We start from the raw sequence: 23,022 nt of genomic DNA on the forward strand, positions 1-23,022 counted from the left end.
TTTGCCCGACCGGGCGTTTTGCAAAGTGCAAATCGCCCGACCGGGCGTTTCCAGAAATCAAGATTGCCCGACCGGGCGATGTACAAAATACGAATCGCCCGACCGGGCGTTTGATGAAATCGGGGTTGTCCAGAAAGTTCGCCCGACCGAGCGATTTTCAAAGTGCAAATCGCCCGACCGGGCGATTTCTTTGCGCGATTTAAAGACGCAAACCAGGTCAGTTTTTACACTTTCAAAACCCTACCCCCATTTCTCTCTCGTTCCTCTCTACTCTCTCTCGCCCCTCCACCTTCAAATCTTCCACTTACACTGATTTCACACACATACCATCCTCCCAATCCATCTAATTCAAGGGTTGAACCGATTAATCGGTTGATTTACTCAAGAACAAGCAAAAAGGAGAGAAATCCGTTTTCTATCACTCTAAGCCCGAAAGGTATGATTTTTTTCATTCTTCTCTTACTTATGTCGGTGTTTAGATGATTATTGGTGAATCGAGGGTTGGAAACTAGCATGTCTTTCGTTTGTTTGGAGATTTCTTGACTAATTGCTAGTTAGAGGATGAATTTGGTTTGAATGGTTGCTTTGAGCATGAATTGTGCAATTTCCTTCATGGGTTTGTGGTTATTGAGTGTGGGGAACTAGCATGCTTTGATTTGTTGATGTCTACATAGATGCAATGTTAGATAAGTGATGCATGTTGGTGGAATGTTTGAGTTAAGCATGATTGAGGTTTATTGTTGTGGAAGAGACATTGTGTGACACAATGGGGGGTTGATTCTAGTCTCGATAAATGTATGAATGAGAAGTTCTTTTAGTATAGAGTATGTTTGGGGGAGAGTGTCTACATTAATGCATCTTTGTGGTTTCTTGTCGAATTGATCTAATACTCTCAATTTTTAGGTAGTGAACGATGGCGCCCAACCACTCTGGAGTTAATTTGAATGCCGAAGAGAAGAAGAAATGGGCCGAACTCTCACAACTACCCTACCGGGTAGCTAGATATCCATGCCCTATCACAATCCGACGGTTGGGCATTGAGCAGTGCTTCAATGAGCTATGTGAAGAGGGGCAACTAAATGGGCTCTTCATGGCACAGAGGAACCCCTCCTATCAGAGGCTTACACTGGAGTTCTTGTCTACCCTTGAGGTAATCATGAACAGGAGGGAGATAGTTGCCATCAAGTTTCGTATGAGGAATGCTGAGTACACAGTGACGATGGCACAATTCAAGGAGATCTTTGGATTTTCAGGGGAGGTGTATAGAGAGCCGTTTAACTTCAGTCACAATGCGAATGACTTCTGGAAGGCCATCACTACCGTTGATGACAACTTCGCCGCCAACAGGGCAAAGGGTTCTCTCATTAGGAACCCAGCCTTGCGCTTACTCCAGAAGGCGTGTGTATGTTACCCCTTCGCTCGTCATGAGCATGGGAGTGTGCAGAGAGACGAGCTCTTCCTGTTATGGACTATTTTGCACAAGGAGGCTCCCTTGAATTTGGGCCACTTCATGATCAAACATCTTGAGAGGGCTTCGAAGAAGAAAACCGGCACACTCTGTGTCGGTGCAGTTGTGTCAGCTATTGCACTCCATCTGGGAGTGTCGACGAGGGGCTTGGTCGCCGACATTGGTGACAACTTGATGGACTTCGGCTTTCTGAGAAGAACAAGGCTGGTCGGAGTGGACCAACGAGGGCAGATATATTTGATACAGAGGGCAGCAGATCATTACCCCCTCCCGGACACCGTCAACACCTATGTGAACGGTCCTTTCCACAAGGAAAACTGGAAGATGAAGGCTGCGGTCCACGAACAAGTCACGGCGGTGAATCCGCGGAACTTGCAATTTAGGGATGTGAGCCCGAGCTCGAGTGTTGATGAAGCGCCCCACATGGGCTTTCCCGAGATCGAGATGGGGGACGAGCAGAATGAAGAAGAAAATGAGGAGGAAGGTGAGGATCAACCGACCTACCAAGGGGGAGATGAAGCCGGGACAAGCACGCAGAGGACACGAAGCCGACAAGAGCGACAAGAGGAGGACTACGGCTCGATCAATGAGAGGTTGACACGGATGGAGTTGCGTCAGCAGGAATATTGGGTCCAGAATGAAGCGCGATGGGACCAGTTCGAAACCAACTGGACCCAATTCACTGATTTCAACAATGCACAATGGGCCAACATCAATGCCCGATTCGATGAATTCCGTGGCCAGTGGCAGCATCCGCCTCCTCCTCCGCAGTGAAGGTCCATGGGAGATCCACTCTCTTTCAAACTTATCCTAGCTTTGCTTGGAATAAGTTTGGGGGGTGTCTAGTGGATTCCCTCTTTTACCTCTCTCCCTCTTTATTTGATGATGATACCCCGGCCTGTACCCCTATTCTTTTGATGATATTTGATGATGATATGTGGGCATGTAAACTTATGTGGTTTTGTTTCCTTGTTCCACTTGTGTTTGTGTCTTTGTTTTTCTTTTTAGGTTTGTTTTTCTTGTTTCCTTTTGTGTTGAATTATCTCCCTTGGCTAGGATGATAGTAGGGTTGAGAAAAATTGAAATTTGAACGAGTGTGAGACATGATGGAGGAGTTGCCAATGATGATTTTGTGCAAAAAAAAAAACTTTCGAAAACCTTGTTGATATGGCTAAAGAACATGTGATTTTTCATTTCAAATTGCCTAAAGTGAATTACATGGTGCCTTGTCTTTTGCCAAAATGACCTTGTGAGAATTGAGCCTATATTGTTCCTAAATGTGTGATTTATCTCAAACATGTCGTATGTTTCTAGAACTTGCTCGCGATTTCTTTGAGTCTACATAGTGATCATAGAGATAAGGGAGGACGTTAGGCCATCCTTGTTAGCCAAATTCTACTTTTACCCGTTATCATGTTAATAATCTTTGTTAGCCCACTTTGAGCCAATAACCTTTCCTTTGACAAACCATGGGGTTGGATTTCTTGTGTTCTATTTTTGAAAAATCAAAAGGAAATGAAAGTTTGAAAAGGGGAATTAGCAAATGAAATAGAAGCTTATTGAGGTAGAAAAACAAAAGAAAAAGAAAGAAAGAATAGTGATGTTACCATGCAAAGCATGGAGAAAAAGAAAGAAAAGAAATAGAAAAAAAAAGAGAGAGAAAAGAAAAGAAAATTGAAAGTGAGAAATAGTTAATAATTGGCATTTATTGGAAAGGGTGTGTGAAGGTTGAAAAAGAGGTGAAGAACAAAAATGGAATGTTGGTAGATGAGAAGAGTCTAGGGAAGCCTAGAACTAGCTAGATTGGGGAAGAAAGTTGGTGAAGTTGAGCAAGATATTGGGAATTAAAGTCACTTTAGCCGAAAATTGCCTCACCTATCCAAAGAGCCTACATTACAACCTATTGAAAAGACCTTTCGGACCTTATATCTTTAATCACACCATAGTAGAGGAGAGTGTAAATTTCGAGCAAGCCTATGGTAAACTATGCATGTTTTGATGATTTGAGAGTTATGTCAAGAGTTTATATACTTTGAGAGTGAGTGAAATTTCTAAAATGCACATTGCATTTTCTCCTTGAGAGGGCAAATTGGCAAGGTTGAGTACATGATAGTAACTTGAAGCTATATTTCATAATACTTTACATGCATCCGAGGCCATTGATACTTGTCGTATTTTATTTCTATTGAGGCAATGATGACACTCCACATCCTTGCATGAGTTTGTATGTCTTGTTTCTTTCTTCTTGTTCGAGGACTAACAAATGTTTAAGTTTGGGGGAGTTGACAAACTCATAGTTTAGGATGTTTAGATGGGTGATTAACACATGTTGTTGAATCTTTTGAGGTATAAAGTATATGTTTCACCCACTTTTCAGCTATTTTTTAGAGTTAACAAGTTTGTCGGAGTTTTGATGCAAGAACAGGTCTAAAACGGGCAAAACGGAGCGAACGGGCTGACCACAGAATGTTCGCCCGACCGGGCGAATTTCATATAAAAAACGCCCGGTCGGGCGCAAGCCGAAGAAAACAGAAAGTTCGCCCGACCGGGCGTTGTTCATCCAACAAAACGCCCGACCGGGCGTTTGAAGCCTCATCGCGATTTACCCAGATCGCCCGACCGGGCATATTCCGACTTACAGATCGCCCGACCGGGCGATTTGTCGCTGTTGCCAACTTTGCCTCTTTCTTACTCCGGATATAAAAGGGTTCTCACTCATTTCCAAACCCTAACTCCCACACCACGAATCTTAGCAAGAAAGTAAGGTTTTGAGAGGATTTGAAGTCAAGGAGCTTCCCATTTCCAAGAGATTGGAGGAAGGAGACCCCCCACCATCAATTCCACCATAGGGAGTTCTAGTATCATTTCTATTATGTGTAGCTTTGTTTTCCTTGTTTTTGCTTTTATGTTAGCTTTGACTATGAGTAGCTAAGCTTTTAGTAGGGATTTGGTGAAGTTTGAATGGATTGTATGGATTGAATCTATGGTTGAATGCGTATCTATCTCTTTTGTTGGTTTTGTTGAACCTTGGTCTTTTAATATCTAATTGCTTAGCTACCAATTAGATAAATCTTGTACCTAATTGATGTTATTGAGAAATACAAGATTAGGATAGATGTGTAATCAACAACTCCGTGCATTATATGTAATCGAGAGATGCATAAGCTAGAGAGAGGGCTTGGGTCCGTTGTGCTTTGGAGTCAATCTCGAATTGTATGGACGAGACTCCTACACTAGAGATTGACCCACGTGTTAGATGCACCCGAGAGGGGGTCTAACCGATTATCCCGACTTTCCTAACCGCATTTGAGGCCCAATAGATGAGCATGACCCATAGATGAAATCCTTGATCCATTCTAACGGATCCATTTCCCTATACTTTCCCAATTTGTGTGAAAACCTATCTTTGTTTGTTTGTTTTTCTTAGTTAATTGTCTTACTAGCTTATTTGTTCTTTGATCTTAGTTAAGAAAACCAAAAACCCATTTTATTAGTCTAGATAGTGTTCAAAGTTACATCATAGTATTCAAACCGGCTTTTAGTCTCCGTGGATCGATAATTTAGCTTACCACGTGCTACTTAACTCGTACACTTGCGGGTGACGCTTTTGAATACTAAATTAGCACGAGTCAAGTTTTTGGCGCCATTGCCGGGGATATAAATTTGCTTTTGTGTTTGATATTGTGAAAAGATAGAGAATACTAGTTTAGACATTTTACTTGCTTTAATTATCTAGTTTAGTTTTCTAGTTTAGCTCTATTTTGACTTTGTTTCCTCTCTTGTGTTGTGTAGGTTTTTATGCTCACGCGCTCAAGTCGTTTACCCCTTGAGCCGATTAATTTAGAGATAGAAGCCGCCAATAGAAGAAGAGGAGGACGAAGGAGAAGAGCAAGAGCTCAACATCAAGTTGAGCCAATGGAAAATCCACATGGGAACAATGAGGGAATTCCCCCTCCACCTCCACCTCCATTAAATCAAGACCAAATCATTCTCCAACTACAACAAGAAATGGCGGAGATGAGAAGGGAAAGAGAGGAGGAAAGGAGGCGAGAGGCTCCGGTTAGAGACGCATTTGGGAACGTCAATATCCCACATCCACCCTATGATACAAGGGTGAATGCCAACAATTTTGAGTTGAAGACAGGATTGATTCAATTTATGGAGCAACGTGTTTTCTCGGGAAGGCCCACGGAGGATCCTAATAGGCACTTATCTAAATTCTTAGAGATTGCCAATACAACTAAGCTTAATGGGGTTCCCGACGATACAATCAAACTTAGGCTATTTCCATTCTCATTGTCGGGATATGCTAGAGATTGGTTTGATAACCTTGAGCCGGGCTCGGTTACAAGTTGGGACGACTTAGCCCAAAAGTTTTTGGATCGATTCTTCCCTCTAAGCTCCACTCTCAACCTCCAAGCAGAGATCTCCCACTTTAAAATGAAGGGCCAAGAGTCTATGTTCGAGGCTTGGGAGAGATTCAACGCCTTGCTAAAGAAATGCCCCAACCATGGGTTATCTCCGGGCCATCAAGTGAGCCTCTTCTACAATGGATGCTCGGAGTTTATCAAGAGTCAATTAGACTTTGGTTCGGGGGGTTCATTCTTGGACAAGGGGGTCGAGGAGTGCAAGAAGATGCTTCAAAGGCTTGCCTATACTAGCAAGGGTTGGAGCTCGGGCCGAGATAGTTCAATGCCGGTGGCATCGGTTGTGGATTCGGATGCATTCAATCTTCTCAACCAACAAATGATGTTGTTGAATCAAAAGGTGGATGGCCTTAGTTTGGGAGTGGCACCTATGGGAGAGCCTTTACATACCGTGGAAGATGTCAATTATGTGCATCAAGGAGGGAATCAAAGGAACTTCTACAACTATCGCCCTAACAATGGGGGTGGTAATTACCAAGGCTATCGCTCACCCTTCAATGCACATCCAAACCTTTCTTATGGCAATCCAAACAATGCTATCCAACCACCTCCACCACCTCGTTTCCCTACACCTAGTGGGTCGACAAGTGGGGCCGCTAATGTGCCCACCAATTCTAAACCTTCAAGTGATGATGTCACCCATGAGCTTCTAAAAGCTCTAATGGAGAAGACCGATGGAATCATGACACAATCTACTAAGAGAATTGATAAGGTTGAGACGGCGGTAGTGGAGGTCACCACGAGAATGGGGGCTTTGGAGCATCAAATGAGTCAAATTGCCCAAGCCGTGGGCCAACTTCATCAACCGGGGCAATTCCCAAGCAACACCATTCCTAACCCAAAGGATTGCAAGGCTATCAATTTGAGGAGTGGAACAAGCTATAAGAGCCCCCCTATGCCCGAAAAGGAAGCTATTGTGCAACCCGAAGAAGAAGAGACAATAGAAGTGGAGGCATCAACGAAGAGCCCACCAAAAGATCAAGCCGAGACAATAGTTCCTCCTAAGCCCACGGAAGTTAAACTTCCTTTCCCTCAAATGATGCAAAAGAAAAAGAAGGATGAACAATTTTCAAGATTTTTGGATATCTTTAGGAAAGTTCAAATTAACATCCCTCTTGTTGAAGCACTTCAACAAATGCCAAGTTATGCAAAGTTCCTCAAGGATGTGGTATCACAAAAAAGGAAATGGGGGCACTATGAGACGGTCAACTTGACGGAGAGTTGCAGTGCAATTATTCAAAGGAAGTTGCCGGCCAAAATGCAAGATCCGGGAAGCTTCACTATTGAGTGCACTATTGGAAATTGCTTTGTGGGGAATGCCTTGTGCGATCTAGGGGCTAGCATTAATCTTATGCCATTGTCCTTCTTCAACAAGTTGAATATTGGTAAATTGAGATCGACTAGCATTACTTTGCAAATGGCGGATAGATCGGTGGCATATCCCTCGGGCATAGCAGAAGATATATTGGTGAGGGTGAATGAGTTCATATTCCCCGTTGACTTCGTGGTGTTGGACATGGAAGAGGATAGAATTGTACCTCTTATTTTGGGAAGACCGTTCCTTGCCACCGGGAAGGCCATGATCGATGTTTCAAAAGGGGAACTTACACTTCGCCTCAATGATGAGAGCGTGACATTTTCGATATATGAGGCCTTAAAGAGGCATGATGCGGAACCGGGAGGAAGCCTACAACATTGCAATGTTGTGACCGTGATGGATGAGTGTGTTGGAGGAGTGGCACCGACCTCTTACTTGGATGATCAATTAGAGAGATGCATTTCTCATTCCATGTATTCTTCTCATTCTTTTGATGTTTTGGATGCTAACCCCGAGTTGTTGGAATTTGTAGGTGCTTTGGACTCGGCTAAAGAAATCCCTAGATCACTTCGTCCACAATTTCTACCTCTTAGGAGTGGAAGTGAAGATAGCAATAAAGATGGGGAAAACAAGAAGCTTGAGTTGAAGCCACTTCCACTACACTTGCGATATGCCTTTCTTGGAGGGAATGACACTTTTCCGGTAATTGTATCATCTTCTCTCTCTAGTTTCGAGTTGGATAAATTGTTGAGAGTTCTTAGGAAGCATAAGAGAGCCATTGGGTGGTCCATATCGGATATTAAGGGAATAAGCCCAACCGTTTGCATGCATAGAATTCATTTAGACGAGGGGTATAAGCCTAAGGTACAAAACCAAAGGCGACTAAACCCTATTATGCAAGATGTGGTTAGAAAAGAAGTGTTGAAATGGTTAGATGCCGGTATGATATATGCTATATCCGACAGTGAGTGGGTGAGTCCTACTCAAGTGGTGTCTAAAAAGGGGGGCACCACTGTGGTGAAAGGGAAAAATGATGAGTTGATAGCTACTAGAGTGGTGTCCGGGTGGAGAGTTTGCATTGATTATCGCGCTTTAAAAGGGTTCTCACTCATTTCCAACTTTGCCTCTTTCTTACTCCGGATATAAAAGGGTTCTCACTCATTTCCAAACCCTAACTCCCACACCACGAATCTTAGCAAGAAAGTAAGGTTTTGAGAGGATTTGAAGTCAAGGAGCTTCCCATTTCCAAGAGATTGGAGGAAGGAGACCCCCCACCATCAATTCCACCATAGGGAGTTCTAGTATCATTTCTATTATGTGTAGCTTTGTTTTCCTTGTTTTTGCTTTTATGTTAGCTTTGACTATGAGTAGCTAAGCTTTTAGTAGGGATTTGGTGAAGTTTGAATGGATTGTATGGATTGAATCTATGGTTGAATGCGTATCTATCTCTTTTGTTGGTTTTGTTGAACCTTGGTCTTTTAATATCTAATTGCTTAGCTACCAATTAGATAAATCTTGTACCTAATTGATGTTATTGAGAAATACAAGATTAGGATAGATGTGTAATCAACAACTCCGTGCATTATATGTAATCGAGAGATGCATAAGCTAGAGAGAGGGCTTGGGTCCGTTGTGCTTTGGAGTCAATCTCGAATTGTATGGACGAGACTCCTACACTAGAGATTGACCCACGTGTTAGATGCACCCGAGAGGGGGTCTAACCGATTATCCCGACTTTCCTAACCGCATTTGAGGCCCAATAGATGAGCATGACCCATAGATGAAATCCTTGATCCATTCTAACGGATCCATTTCCCTATACTTTCCCAATTTGTGTGAAAACCTATCTTTGTTTGTTTGTTTTTCTTAGTTAATTGTCTTACTAGCTTATTTGTTCTTTGATCTTAGTTAAGAAAACCAAAAACCCATTTTATTAGTCTAGATAGTGTTCAAAGTTACATCATAGTATTCAAACCGGCTTTTAGTCTCCGTGGATCGATAATTTAGCTTACCACGTGCTACTTAACTCGTACACTTGCGGGTGACGCTTTTGAATACTAAATTAGCACGAGTCACGGCCAAATCCAGGTGGAAAGCCATGAAGGATGAAGCATTTTTCGACTGGATGGTTTGTTCTACCGCAGTGAGAACATAGGAACTTGTTGTAGCCCCTGCCATAAGAGGATGCTGCATTAGCAAATGGTAGTTCACTAGGCACTGGAGCTTGAGCAGGAGTGATGGTTGTGAAGTTTCCATCAATCAATCGTTGTCTCTCTTCCTGAATCACCAATGAGAAAACCTTAGACAAAGAAGGTAGAGGAATCATTGATAAGATGTGAGATCGAAGTTGAGAAAAAGAGGTATTCAAGCCAACGAGAAACTGCATAGTGCACTCATTCTCTTGGTGCTGATTCCACTTTGAGGCGCTATCACATGTGCATCTAGTACATGTGCACCAGGAAGTAGGTTGTGAATTCCTGTATTCATCCCATAATATGCAAAGATTGGTGAAGTATGAACTGACATCAGATGATCCTTGAGAGAGAGACATGAGTTGTTGACGAAGCTGATAGATTCGAGCTGAATCAGTAGTTGAAAACCGCTCTTTGAGATCAAACCAGATTGCATAAGCATCATCGAGGAACATGACGCTCTAGCAAATTTGTGAGGAGACTGAGTTGCGTAGCCATGAAATCACCATGCTATTGCAACGAATCCATGGCTGATAGAGAATATCATCACGAGCTGGACGTAGAATAGATCCATCAACAAACACAAGCTTGTTTTTAGCAAGGAGAGCAGTGGTGAACGATCTGCTCCACGTAGCATAGTTTGATCCAGTGAGTTGTTGAGGAACAAGATTGATTCCTGGATTGTCGCTCGGATGGAGGAAGTATGGACTGGATGTGTCCTCGGTTGGGAGCTGAGGCACACGATTGCGATTTGCCATTGAGAAACCAGAAAGAGAGATCTGGAGAAAACGAGGATTGGAGGAGTAAGATTGAGTAGATCAGAAGAGAAAAGGATCGGAAATGAGAAGGTTTGAAGATATGAAGATTTGAAGGTTTGAAGATTTGAAGATTTGAAGATTTGAAGATATGAAGGAAAGGAGGCGGAAGTATTTTGTCTCTGATACCATAACAAATCTATGAAGATTAACTCCATGAGCATAAACGATGAGAGAAAAAGATATTTGAGAGAAAGATAAAATTCTTATTCGACTTTATCAAAAGATTACAACACACCTTATATATTGGTGTTTATGCTAACTAATAGAGCAACTAACTAACTAACCGCCAGCTGGAACTAACTAACAACCAACTAACTAACGACTCCCAACGGCTACTCTCTCACGTAGTTGTGCTCGAGTGTTGATGCGGTGCATAGGCTCTTGCTTGGGGTTGCATGGCTGTGTGATGAAGGCTGCAGCTGCATGGTGAGGAAGATGAGATAGCATCCTTGATAGGAAGGAATGATAAACCCAGATTTAGATGCACTGTTAATCAAATCTATGATTAATGATTGATATGTTTATACTTATAACTTACTCCATATGAGAGGCAATAGATTATAGACCTATTTATATATCGGAATTTTTAAGGTAATAGGAAGGTTCCAGATATAGTTGCCTTCTCCAATCATAAATATAAGATTCCACATCCAGTTCATACATTAGTTAGTATAGTACTTACTACTATTTTAGATCAAAATTGAGCATATATATATAAATTGAATATTAAAATTTCCAGCTAAACCAAAAGGAATATTATGGGTCTAAAATTAACTATACTTCTGAAATATATTTGATTTAATATGCGTTTTATTTGTGAGTAGGAAGTAATTATCTTTTGGAAGAGGAATAGAGTATTTAGTGCGTGTGGCTAATTTTACGTTTTATTTTTAGAGCATCCATAATGGTGGACGATCGTCCTCGTCCGATAATAGTTCGACCATTATAGAGGGACGGTTGATCGGGCGACCGAAAGTTCGGTTGCGGTCGATGCCTCACCCAACCCCTTGTCCGCCCGATCGTCCACTTATTGCAGGACCGCGAACGAGGACAAGCGACGCGTTTTCATTTTTTTTTTCAATCTATAAGTACACCTCATTTCTCACACACAACATCTCTCAAATCTTGCTCACTCAATCACTCACTCACTCACTCACTCTTCCAAAATATTTCCTGACGAGGATCCAAATCGGACTATGGAGTGCATAATGTTTGCTTTAGGGGACCAGATTCTCGCTGGTATTCGTGCAATACAAGAGCAAGAACAAGCCGAAGAGCAGGTCCCGAGGCCAATCCGCCACCGGACATCCGTCCGCCGAGAGCATGGCGTAGCTCATCAATGTCTGTTCAAAGGCTACTTAGCTGATGAACCACTGTAGGGACCGACGGTTTTTTGCCGGCGGTTTAGGATGCGGCAAGAATTGTATCTCCGCATTGTTCATACGATGGAGGTGCGCGACGAGTACTTCCAGCAGCGGCTAGATGCGGCCCATAGAATCGGGTTATCCCTGTTTACGAAGTGCATGGTTGCGCTTCGACAGTTGGCCTACGGCACCACGGCGGACATGTTCGACGAGTATCTTCACGTTGAGGATACAACTCGACGGGAGTGTTTGGCAAAGTTTTGTGAGGGCGTGGTTGACGCCTTCAGCAACACATATTTGCGCAAACCGAATGCCGCTGATTGCCAGTTCCCGATGAAGATGCACGGGAGGGTGCACGTCTTTCCTGGAATGCTAGGGAGCATAGATTGTATGCACTGGGAGTGAAAGAATTGTCCGACAGCGTGGAGAGGCCAATTCACCAGTGGGTATAAGGGTACCCACCTGACGATGATCCTTAAAGCTATCGTTGACCACCTTATTTGGATTTGACATGCTCACTTTGGCATGGCCGGGTCAAACAACGACATCAACGTGCTGAACACGTCGAGTCTCTTCACCGAGCAATGCAACGGCAACAGTCCGATTATCGAGTTCACTGCCCACGGACGACAACATCATATGAGGTACTACTTAGTCGATGACATATATCCGAGAAGGCCAGTTTTTCTGAAGACGATCTCATACTCAACTGATCCAAAGAGAGCTTTTTTTTACACAATGGCAAGAGTCTGCACGGAAGGACGTTGAGCGAGGATTAGGTGTGCTTCAAGCGCTGGGCAATAGTTAAATGCCCGACTTGTTCCTGGTACATGCATCATATCACCAATGTCACGTATGCGTGCATCATCTTGCACAACATGATTATTGATGATGAAGGTCCAAGAGTTGACGATTGGTCCGACAACGAAGACGGACCGAGCGCAGGTCATGCAACCCCGCCGGTCATTCGAGGTTTACCGTATGGAGTCAATGAGAGATTACAGGCAGAGGAAAACATGCGCAACCGACAAGCCCATCTTCAACTCATGACCGACGTGGTTGAAGAAGTTTTGGCACATAGTGGTCATTGAAATTGTACCTCTTTTATTTATTTCTGTTGTAACATCTTTTTCGAATTAAGTAATGTAATTTTTGCTTGTTCTTTAATTTAATATGGAGTATTTAATTTTGCTATTTATACTATGTGAAAACATTAAAAAATATAATTAAAAATTAAATGAAAAATGGATAATTGCTAGTGCGGACACTACGACGGAACCACTGCAGAAGAAAGGACCGGACTAAGAAATGATGATATGGCAACCACTGGTCCGCCCACTAGGGCAGACACTAGGACGACCATTGTGGATGCTCTCTTACTAGTTACTGTATGTTATTTTATATTATTTTATTTTATTTTTGACATTATTTGTAAAATATTTTAATAGTACTCCCTCCGTCCTAAAATAAGTGAGTCACATTCTTTTTTGGGATGTTCGACTATAAGTGAGTCATTTCTTATTTTTAGCAAAAAATCTTATCTCTTAATTTATTATTCACCTACTTTATTTTTTATTTACTTATCTACTTTTTCTCTCCATATACTTTACACTCTCTACTTTAACTCTTTAAATATCAATTTCTTAAATCTTGTGTCTAAAAGAAGTGTTTCTCTTATCTTGGGACGGAGGGAATAGTATTTTTTATTTATAGTCAAATAAATGTATCTAAAATTTTCTAATGGCTCAAAAAATACCCTCCAGTATATCCGATTTGAAATTTTATCATAATCATGTTACATCATTTTCAAACTATCTAGATTTTTTGAGTGTGCATATTTTACCACACACGTACTACTAAAATTGTCTTGTTTAAATTTGATAAAAGTTGATTTTTTTTAATATCATGTTCTTTGTTATTCATGAACTCCATTGGTACTAGTGTAGTATGAAAACATTTACAAATCTATTACTACTAATCACTCACACATATTCACAACTCTGTGTGTGCTTGAAGCTGAGTGAGCTTTCACGGAGGCATGCCAGCCTAGGGATGTCAATTGGGTCGGCCCAACGGGTTTCGGGCCGACCCTACTCGGGTTGCGGTCAATCGGGTGCGAGTTAATCAGGTAGTATTTTTTTCGGTTATGAAAGCTCAACCCTAACCCTAAAAATCGGGTTTTGGCTAGCCCAACTGGTTAATCGGGTTGTTACCGATAAAATTAACATGCGATCAACCCAATAATAATTATAAAAATTAATTATATTTATAAAATATAAAACATTTAATTATGATAAATTTGAGATATGCTTAAACTCAAACATAAACATGATCAAATTAATATTTGAGATTTGTGCAAAATGAAACGTAAATATATTTCGAGAAATTTAGAGCATGTTTTAGTGAATTTAAAGTTTCTAATTTATTTATCTATTACTAAAAATATGATATATATTTTGTATCTTTAATAAAATTGAAAGTTATTTTTTTAGTTAATAATATTATAAAAATATTCAATGAAGTGTCGCACTAGCAGTCAAACAAATAGAACAATACAAATTTTATCGGATTTTCGGGTCTAACCCTATCGGATTGCAGGCTAATCGGGTTTTAATTTTATCGTGCTAAAAATTTCCCCTAACCCTGAAAGTTTAGCGGGCTATTCGGGTCAACCCACGGGTTACGGGCTGCACTAACATCCCTACGGCAGCCAGTTACTAGCTAACATTTCATGGAACACGTTAATGCATGATTTCGGCGTCGGGCTCTCAACAATGGAGGACATAAGGTTAGCAGGAGCCAGGTTCTTCTTACAAGTTCAAGGCAACACTAATGTATTGAGCCTAGTATTCTTGCCATGTCTGTATTTTAGCAATAAAGAATAAATATTTAAGGTTATAGGAGTACATGTTTTAAAGTTATTTTAGCGAGATTAACAAACCAAAGAGAGCAAGCTGCAGTTTAGACCAGTTCTAGTCAACCATCATCTAATTTTTACTTAAAATCAGTGCATCTTGACAAAATACAAGGATCCTGTATCAGTTGCTTATATGCACCAGGATGTTATAAGAAAGACATGACAAATGAGTTTGATGGGGAAGCCCATCTAGTTTATTAACTAAATAAAATGGAGCTTTCGTCAAGACGATCACAACAATATCAAGATGGAAAACGAAATGTCATGAGAGAGCTTAAACAAGAGCAGTGAAAGCAGACCAGATCAAACTCTAGCAGTTGAAGGTGCTTCACAAATAACCAATCAAGCACCAAAGCAAACTACTTTGCTGGTGTTTCACCCGATGAAACTGCTGGGGTTTCCTCTTTAGAGCCTGGAAGAACATCCTTCAAAGATCCAGTGTCAATAGCTGCCAACGTCTTGTAAAACTCCTCGGGAAGAGGGCCAGGTCGATGCAAGGGGACATGCTTTGGAACTGGAGCATCATTCTCTATGACTTCACATTCATAATCTTCAGGTACATCCCATGGGTTCCACTCTGCACCCAATAAAAGAATTTGTTAACTTGAAAAGTTATTGAATCAGTCAACATAGAATGAATAAATTGTTTGTGCAAATACTGCTTGCTAATTGCAATTCAAATCTTCCAATCCTCAGTATTTCTTTGAGTGAAATTTAAATACGGAGTATCACTTAAAACTCATTATTTAGACTTAATTTGACATACATGGTAAAATGTTGTCTACCATACCCTCAAAAGATATTCCCCTTAAAAGTTCTCGTTATATACTTCTATCCTCATACATTACTCTTAAAATCAAACCAATTATTCGAAAAACCTTCATACATGCCATAACCTAAACCTCCTCCATTCAAACAAACGAGTGATTTCAAATTACAATGCAAGTAGTACTTGATAAACACAGATATGAGAAGTTAGAACACTAACAATAAACTGAAACAAATATTAAGTGTGAAGCAACTAAAGGTGATATATAGAGTGGAGGATTCATAGCTATTCAAGGTTCAAGCATTGACTAAACAGCAGGTGAACTACTTATTGAAATATGTTTCACACACAAAAAACCCTTTGTGAGGTCAGAGGACCGTGCAAACAACTAAACCAGTAGCCCAGTATCACTTGTGTGGACGTCACATCAGATATACTAGGGATCATAGCAGCTTACATGGGCAGAAAATATTCTCTACATCATAATTTATATAACTACTCTAGTGTAGTTTTCCAAAATATTCTCAACACCATTTCTGTAAATTGTTTCTACACAACTTATTTATGTGCATTCACATTTCCCTTAGAAATCCTTTGCTTGTAATCATTGATAATTCAGGAGACGAAATGGTGATATAAGGTGTGCATCTAATACCATTTTGAAGAAGATGACCATTTAAATTAATTTGCTCCAACAAAAATCTTCTTCTATGCTTATTTAAAATAGTAATTGTCATCTCTCTAAAAAGTCTTACAATTGATTGAAAATATGCCTATTATGTAACTTGAAACAAGAAACGTACATGCTTATTTATCTGCAATTTCCAATCATCTCACCCTTTCTTCACCCCTAAATTTGTATCAGGGATTTCAGTGGAGAGAAATAAATGCTCATTTGTTGAATTAAATCTAAGACAATGCTCAGATGCAGAATAGTATGCACACAGATTGTTCATATACTTGACAAATCGACAAAAATGGTTCAGATCTAAACCGAATTCTAGCTTGAACATAAATGTGAAGGAATTAGGTTTTGTACTTGCTATTTCTTTCCAATTTCCGTGTGCAGGAAAGTTAGATTGAAAATGCAGCAAACAATTTTTCGTCAGTTCCAAACAATAAAAAATGCTATTACCACCAATCAAACTCTGTCAACGCCACATAAACAGAAAGCAAGAAAAGAAAATTCTTGAAATTGATGCAAAAGAATTTCAGATTCTCACCAATCATGCGACCAATGAGCGTGAGCTCGTCTTGAGCTTCTTCAATCAGCTCCTCCACCTGTCCACAGCCGAGCTTGTTCTCGATGGTTTCCCAATCCTCCTCCTCCTGACACACCTTGAGCCGGTGGCGCGTGAAGGTCTCGACGGCCTTGCGATACCCCTCATCTTCCGGCACCGCCTTGATCTCCTCTAGAGTTTTGGAGTAGAGCCCGATCAGCACCTCACGCGCGTTCGGGACGACGTCGAGGCCGACGATCCCTGTCGTCTCTTTCACTTTCGCCATCATCATCAGCGGCCGGGCTACCCGCCGGAGAAACATTTTTGCGGCGTTTCCTTTTTTCCCCTGGCTTTGATTACTAGGTTAGATCGATCGATGCTCGCTGAGTCTGACAGGGTAACCATTGCCGAGAAGAATGTAATTGGGCTCGAAATGGGCTCACGGCATATGCGTTTCACGTAGAACAATTTGAATGGGCTGGGCTATAATACTTGTATGGAAAGCCTAATTGTAACTACTAAGAATAATTATAATTAAAATTGAAACTGAAATTGAAAAGAACTTTGATAGGATTATGGGAATCATTACGCGGGCCTATCAACTAGTATGACTGTGACAAAATTAGTAATTTTACGTGGTGTTCAGTTTCTAAGATAAAATAGTACCAAGATATAATTTAGGATTGAGTTATGGGATTGAATCTCTTAAATCAAACACATTACAAATTTAATCCCGGATACAATCTTGCAAACCGAACGCCCCTTAGATCTATGAAATAATCTAGGCTTAAGTCATCTCACATTTATAATTTTATTCCTTTTTCAATTAATTTATTACCCAATATTAACATCGAAATGGGCTCAGAGCAATTTTATCTCCATTATTATATAGAAGTGGAAGGCCATATAAAACATCGAAACAAGTACTAGTAGTGGTATGATTTATTCCGCATTTATTTCACAGTAGTATTACATTACATATGAAGCTCAATAAAACATCAATGGCTGCTCTGCCTCAAATTAGCCACATAATTTTCGTAAACCATCTGCGCGCTCAGCAAATCCACAACAGCAGACCCAACCGATTTAAACACAGTAATCTCATCCTCACTCATCCGTCCCACTTTCTTCCCCTTGATCAGCTCCACCAATCCCCCCACAATCTCATCCTTCATCATCACCAATTCCCCTGCCTCCACCGCCGCCATCTCATTATCCACGAATACTCTCCCCCTCTTCACCGCCTCCTCGTCGCACTCCCTCATCGACGGCTTGAACGACCCCACCAGATCCAGATGCGCCCCCGCCTTCATCTCCGCCCCCTTCACCAGCGCCACCTCCGAATTCGTCGCGCAGCTTATCACATCGCCCATCCCCACCGCCGCCGTTAAACTCTCATTCGCCTCAAAACACACCCCTTCAAAACCACTCTCTTCCTTCAATTGATCCACCAGATTTCTCGCCTTTTCAACGCTTCGATTCCACACTATCACTCTTTTCAATTTGGATCGGACGATTAAATGAGCCTTGATTAGGTGCGGAGCTAGGGTTCCGGCGCCGACCATGACGAGAATCTCGGCGTCCTCTCTCGATAAATATGACGAGGCGAGGGCGGAGATGCAGGCAGTGCGGTAGAGGGTGAGGGCGGTGGCGTCCATGGAGGCGAGCGGCTGGCCGGTGAGAGAGTGGAAGAGGACGAAAATTGCCTGGACTCCGGGCAAGTTTTGGGCGGAGTTGTTGGGGTTGTGAGTGACGAGCTTGGTGCCGATGTAAGGGAGGAGCGGGGAGGTGGACCAGGAGGGCATGAGGAGGAAGGATGAATCGGGGGTGATTTGGTGGGCGTGGCGGAGGGGGGATTGGATGGCGGCCGAGAGCGGCGGGAGGGTGGATTTCAGGTGGCCGATTAGGGATTTGTGACAGATGAGGGAGTGGAGGGTGGTGGTGGAGATGAACACTGGTGGTGCTGCGACGCTGATTTGATGTAGGTTCGTCGTCGCCGCCATCGGATGAAAAGCGGAAATAGTGGGTTGCGTTTAGAATCCAAAATTTGGCAAGACCATATAAGCACAAAGTCGTCTCTTTGCCATTTTTTTTATAGAATTGAATCCATATGTTCTGTATTGCGGTTAAATATCACATTTAATTTCAAATTTACATTTTATTTTCTAAGTATATCTTATTTTAAGAAAAATTGCGGTTAAATATCGCACTTAAGAGCATTAGCAATGGGGCGCCCTAAGGCGCGCCACGTCAGCAGTTTTATCCCCCTACCTCCCCACCTACAGTGGGGCGTCCTAAGGCGTGCACTAAGGTGCGCCCTATGGCGTGCCACATCATCATTTTATTATTTTGTTTAATTAATTTAACTGTTTTCAAATAACAAGTAAAGAGTAAATAAAAAACGGTCTAAATAACAAACGGCGAAGTTTTAATAAAAAAAAGTTACATCGTTGAACTAATAAAAAAAAAAACTAAGTCGGACCAATTCCCAACTTCCGACGCAGCTCATCGAGTAACGCCCGGAGATATTCGGCTTCATCGGGGTCGTTACACTTCTTGAGAGCCATGTGCGTCTGCAACATCGTCCTTGCCATCGACGCTGTTGCTAACGACTCAAACGCGGTGGCCGTCTGGGTCGAGAGCTCTACCGGGACCGGAGCTTGGGTTGCAGCGGTCGACGATGAGGTCGCGGTCGCCTTCCCCTTGGCCTTCGCAGCCTTGACGCCGGGAGGACACCGGTGTGCCGGAACTCCCTTCATCCACGTACGTCCGGTTGAGGTCAACCGGGTGACTGCCGCTGCCGCTGCTCGTGTAGTCACCAACTTCGGTGACCTTCGTCCTCTTCGGCGCACCAGTGTGCAGAATTCCACCTTGGAACTTCTGCTTCTCCCTCAAGAGCGCCCAGATGGCCTCGTGCTTGAAATCGCCGAACATCGACCGGTACGACAACATCGCTTTAGTGCGCACGTCGCTCGCGCTCTCGCCGCTCACCTGTGACCGCGTGAACTTCTCGAACTCCGCCGCGTACAAGTTCACTTGCTTCTTGACTTGATCCCAGTGCTTGCGGAGTTGCTCACGCTTGCGCTTGTACGCGGTCGGCGGCTTGACCGAATTGTAGAGGTCCGCGATGCGTTCCCAGTACGCGATCTGTCGCTGGTTGTTCGCAAATATCGGATCTTTCGATATATCTACCCAACACCGGGCAAAAGTGAGAGTTTCGTCGTCGTTGTAGTTCATACGGCCGGGGGCGTACTCATCGCAATCACCGGGAGGCGGCAACTTCTGCGCCCGCTGCCGGTTCCGCTTCTTTCTGGCTGGGGCGGAAGCGGTCGCGGCCGGGTCGGGATCGGCCGCTGCGGTTGGGCGGTGCGGAGACGGCTCCATGTCAGACAACCCATACGATTCCGTACTGAAATCGGGATCGTAATGGGTGTTGGTATCGAACGAACGATAATCGCCGGGTTCTGTACCAGGCCAATGCGCCCCTGCGCTAAACGTAGGACTATTGGGGCTTGAATCCATTTCGTAGTAATTATGTAAATGTAAGTTTCGAAAATGAAATCGCTTGAAATGAAATGTTACAAATGAACGGTATTTATAAAAAAACCAAACCGCGTGTCATCGTCCGCGACCTCCACAATGGGGCGGACGATGGCGCGGACGATGGCCATCGTCCGCGCTATCCTCCGCGGACGATGATGGTATCACTTTATACAAGAGCATCCACAAGGGTATTCTTTAGACCTTTATTATGGTGCAATTCGTCCCTGTCGAGACATGATGGTAAGGGACACAATGCAGCCATCCCCTCCCACCAAGCAGTCCTTGCAGGGGCTGAGCCCCTACTGGCAAGACACGCACCCCCGCCCACGTGGCACCTTATAGTGCGGCGATCACGTTCACTCATTGGCCTGCGAGTGGACGTCCATTTTAATTTTAATTATTTTTCTAAAAAAAGATCGGCAAAAAAGCTTCATTCATCACATAATTTTTTACACCAAAAAAAACTACTACTATCTCACTAAAATTTTTTATTTACATTCCCAATTCAAGTATGGCTACAGGAAGAGAGAACACATACCAAACCAAGCGACCCCCCAAACTCACACATATGTTTGAGTAGGAATGTTGTTCGCCACTATAATGACCAATGTTTTAAAAACCGGACCGGTAAGCGAACCGGCGAAGCTATTGGTTCATGGTTCAACCGGTTCTACTGGTTTAACTACTGGTCGAACCGTTATACTATTATAAATATATTAAATTAAATATATAATGCACAAAAATATAATAAATGATAAAATATAATTCATAACATGTAAAAAACATTAAACCTTATAACTAATTGGTTATAGATATAATAAAAATAAAAAATAATAATTAAATACATAAATTATTAATTAGTGTAGATGAAAATATAATATTATATGTATAAAAGTAGATAACGTTCATGTTATTTCAAAAAAGTGCATGTGACGAAGTAATATTATAAAATTATTTAAAAAGAATATTACGAGTTTAAATAAAATATACTCCCTCCGTCCCCAAAAAATATGCACTTTAGGTTCGGTATGAGTTTTAATGCAAAATTGGTAAAGTAAGAGAGGTAGAGAGAAAAAGTAATTAAAATATTGTTAGTGGAGAATGGGTCCCACCTCATTAGAGAGAAAAAACTTTCCAAAATTAGAAAGTGCATATTTTTGTGGGACGAACTAAAAAAGAAAGAGTGCATATTCTTGTGGGACAGAGGGAGTAATAATTATAATTTAATATATATATTATAATTACAAATTATTTATAGAATATATAATTAAAATGAATTATTTTATTAGTTTGGGTAATTGGGTGTATAAAATTTCATGTATGTATAAAAATAATCAATGTTCATTATATTCTATCAATGCCTTGTGGTGGAGTGGAGGAGGTGCTGATATTTTTAGGAGAGGTCTTGGGTCCGAGTCCTTACAGGAACAAATTTTGAAAATGAAAAAACTGGTTTCCGATCACCGGTTCGGCCGGTCGGTTTCACTGGTTCGCTGCGGCTAAACTTGGTGGCAGTTTTTAGGGCTTAACCAGACCGGATTGCCTATCGGTTCGCGGTTGGACCGGTCGGTCCGGTCCGGTTTTTAAATCATTGATAATGACTGACACTTTCCGTATTGATGTGGTCACAACATGTGAGATATTACCAAACAATTGAGTGTCTCATGTCTCGTTTAAACCTAAATCCGAGTTGCTGCTGCTGAAAGAATAATTTATTTGTACCTATGATTTTAAATTATGTACAGTACTAATTTTAATCAGGTAATTTTAATCAGGTAATTTTAAGTTTTAGAAATTTGTAATGTAGTTTTTGGATTTTTTTTATAAAATGTTATTAATAAAATGCTATTTAATTAATTAAATGCATGACACATGAATAGTTAATGATATACTAGATGATTAAGAAATGAATGAATGTCGCTGCTGTCCCGAGGCCTAGTAATAGTTTTGAGATGGGAAAAATAATGGATGTTACTTATGGAAAATTCATAACTCACAAATCAGTTGAGAGTCAACCTACAGAAAAATAAGCGTCAACTACTCCCTTGGTCTGCCATTAAAAATTTCATTTCTTCTGGCACTGATTTTAAGAAATGAAAAAAAATGGATAAAAAAATAAGAGTCTGACTTGTATATATTCATTTTAAATAAAATCTAAGTGGATGAGTTAGTGAAAGGTGAGACCCTATTACCATTTATGTAAAAGTGAACCAGAACTCCTATTTGCGAATAAACTAAAATGGAAAAACGTGACTATTATTCGCAGACATAAGGACTATATAATTTCATACCGAAAATTCAAAAGTTTAATTAAATTACCAATATAAAAAGTCAAAATATAAAACATTTATACAAAATTTAAGCATAATAAAACATACTATATAGAATTCATAAAAAGTTAAAAATTGATTATCATCTTTAAAATATATTAAAAGACAACTAGTGATTTATAAGGCAAAGTAATTAATGAATAAAAATTATGGTTAAAAAGAAATCGATCAACTCGAACTAATTTAAAATCCAGCCATTTAAAATTTAACACGGACGCTTCCCTATGCGGATATCTGGTCTTGCCTGTAGCCTGTAGGAAAGAATTGATTAGAGATGATGCGTAATTTGAGACATGGATTTGTAGCTAATATCGGGGATTATTCATTTTGCTTGTTGAGGTTTGATGTATTTTTCATGGATTATTGTTGGCTAGAAGATTGGGGATGCAAGTTTTGGAAGTAGAGAGAGATAGTTATGTGGTTGTTGCTATAATTTTGGGACACTTTGAAATCTCTACTAATTGTCGAGCTATAGTGTTAAGAATTCGCAAAATGCTTCAAGATTTTAACTCAGTCATACTACGGCATGTGCATATGGAAGATAACTTTGATGCTGATTACTTTATCATATTATGCTTATATGGTCCATAATGACATTTCTGTGCTGGAGAATCACCCCACATATTTAATTTGGCTTTTTATGTGATAAGTTAGGT

The 23,022-nt window shown here is 41.2% G+C and overlaps 5 protein-coding genes and 1 non-coding gene across 6 annotated transcripts; 3 read left to right on the forward strand and 3 right to left on the reverse strand.

The window, feature by feature from the left end:
- The first annotated feature begins 198 nt into the window (after window positions 1–198).
- LOC121794672 lies at window positions 199–2,445 on the forward strand. The gene is made up of 2 exons (XM_042192946.1): window positions 199–436; window positions 904–2,445. The coding sequence occupies exon 2, from the start codon at window positions 914–916 to the stop codon at window positions 2,240–2,242; it is 1,329 nt and encodes a 442-aa protein (XP_042048880.1). The 5' UTR covers window positions 199–436; window positions 904–913; the 3' UTR covers window positions 2,243–2,445.
- A 1,586-nt stretch (window positions 2,446–4,031) lies between these two features.
- LOC121796500 lies at window positions 4,032–8,359 on the forward strand. The gene is made up of 2 exons (XM_042195337.1): window positions 4,032–4,326; window positions 5,261–8,359. Exon 2 carries the CDS (start codon window positions 5,267–5,269, stop codon window positions 8,357–8,359), a length of 3,093 nt encoding a protein of 1,030 aa, XP_042051271.1. The 5' UTR covers window positions 4,032–4,326; window positions 5,261–5,266.
- LOC121797552 lies at window positions 5,879–5,985 on the reverse strand. Its single transcript, XR_006049913.1, has one exon. It is a non-coding gene; the product is annotated as a small nucleolar RNA R71 (small nucleolar RNA).
- Window positions 8,360–11,668: 3,309 nt separating the features above from the next.
- LOC121796501 lies at window positions 11,669–12,678 on the forward strand. Its single transcript, XM_042195339.1, has 2 exons — window positions 11,669–11,975; window positions 12,485–12,678. The coding sequence occupies exons 1-2, from the start codon at window positions 11,669–11,671 to the stop codon at window positions 12,676–12,678; spliced, it is 501 nt and encodes a 166-aa protein (XP_042051273.1).
- Window positions 12,679–14,560: 1,882 nt separating this feature from the next.
- On the reverse strand, window positions 14,561–16,895 carry LOC121797315 (probable NADH dehydrogenase [ubiquinone] 1 alpha subcomplex subunit 5, mitochondrial). Its single transcript, XM_042196067.1, has 2 exons — window positions 16,497–16,895; window positions 14,561–15,081 (listed from the first exon to the last, which is right to left on the reverse strand). The coding sequence occupies exons 1-2, from the start codon at window positions 16,813–16,815 to the stop codon at window positions 14,864–14,866; spliced, it is 537 nt and encodes a 178-aa protein (XP_042052001.1). The 5' UTR covers window positions 16,816–16,895; the 3' UTR covers window positions 14,561–14,863.
- Window positions 16,896–17,420: 525 nt separating this feature from the next.
- Window positions 17,421–18,598, reverse strand: LOC121793443 (protein SAR DEFICIENT 4-like). The gene has a single exon (XM_042191445.1). The coding sequence runs from the start codon at window positions 18,494–18,496 to the stop codon at window positions 17,492–17,494; it is 1,005 nt and encodes a 334-aa protein (XP_042047379.1). The 5' UTR covers window positions 18,497–18,598; the 3' UTR covers window positions 17,421–17,491.
- Window positions 18,599–23,022: the final 4,424 nt, after the last annotated feature.

This window comes from Salvia splendens, chromosome 3 (assembly GCF_004379255.2).
Source record: "Salvia splendens isolate huo1 chromosome 3, SspV2, whole genome shotgun sequence".
NCBI classification, from domain to species: domain Eukaryota; kingdom Viridiplantae; phylum Streptophyta; class Magnoliopsida; order Lamiales; family Lamiaceae; genus Salvia; species Salvia splendens.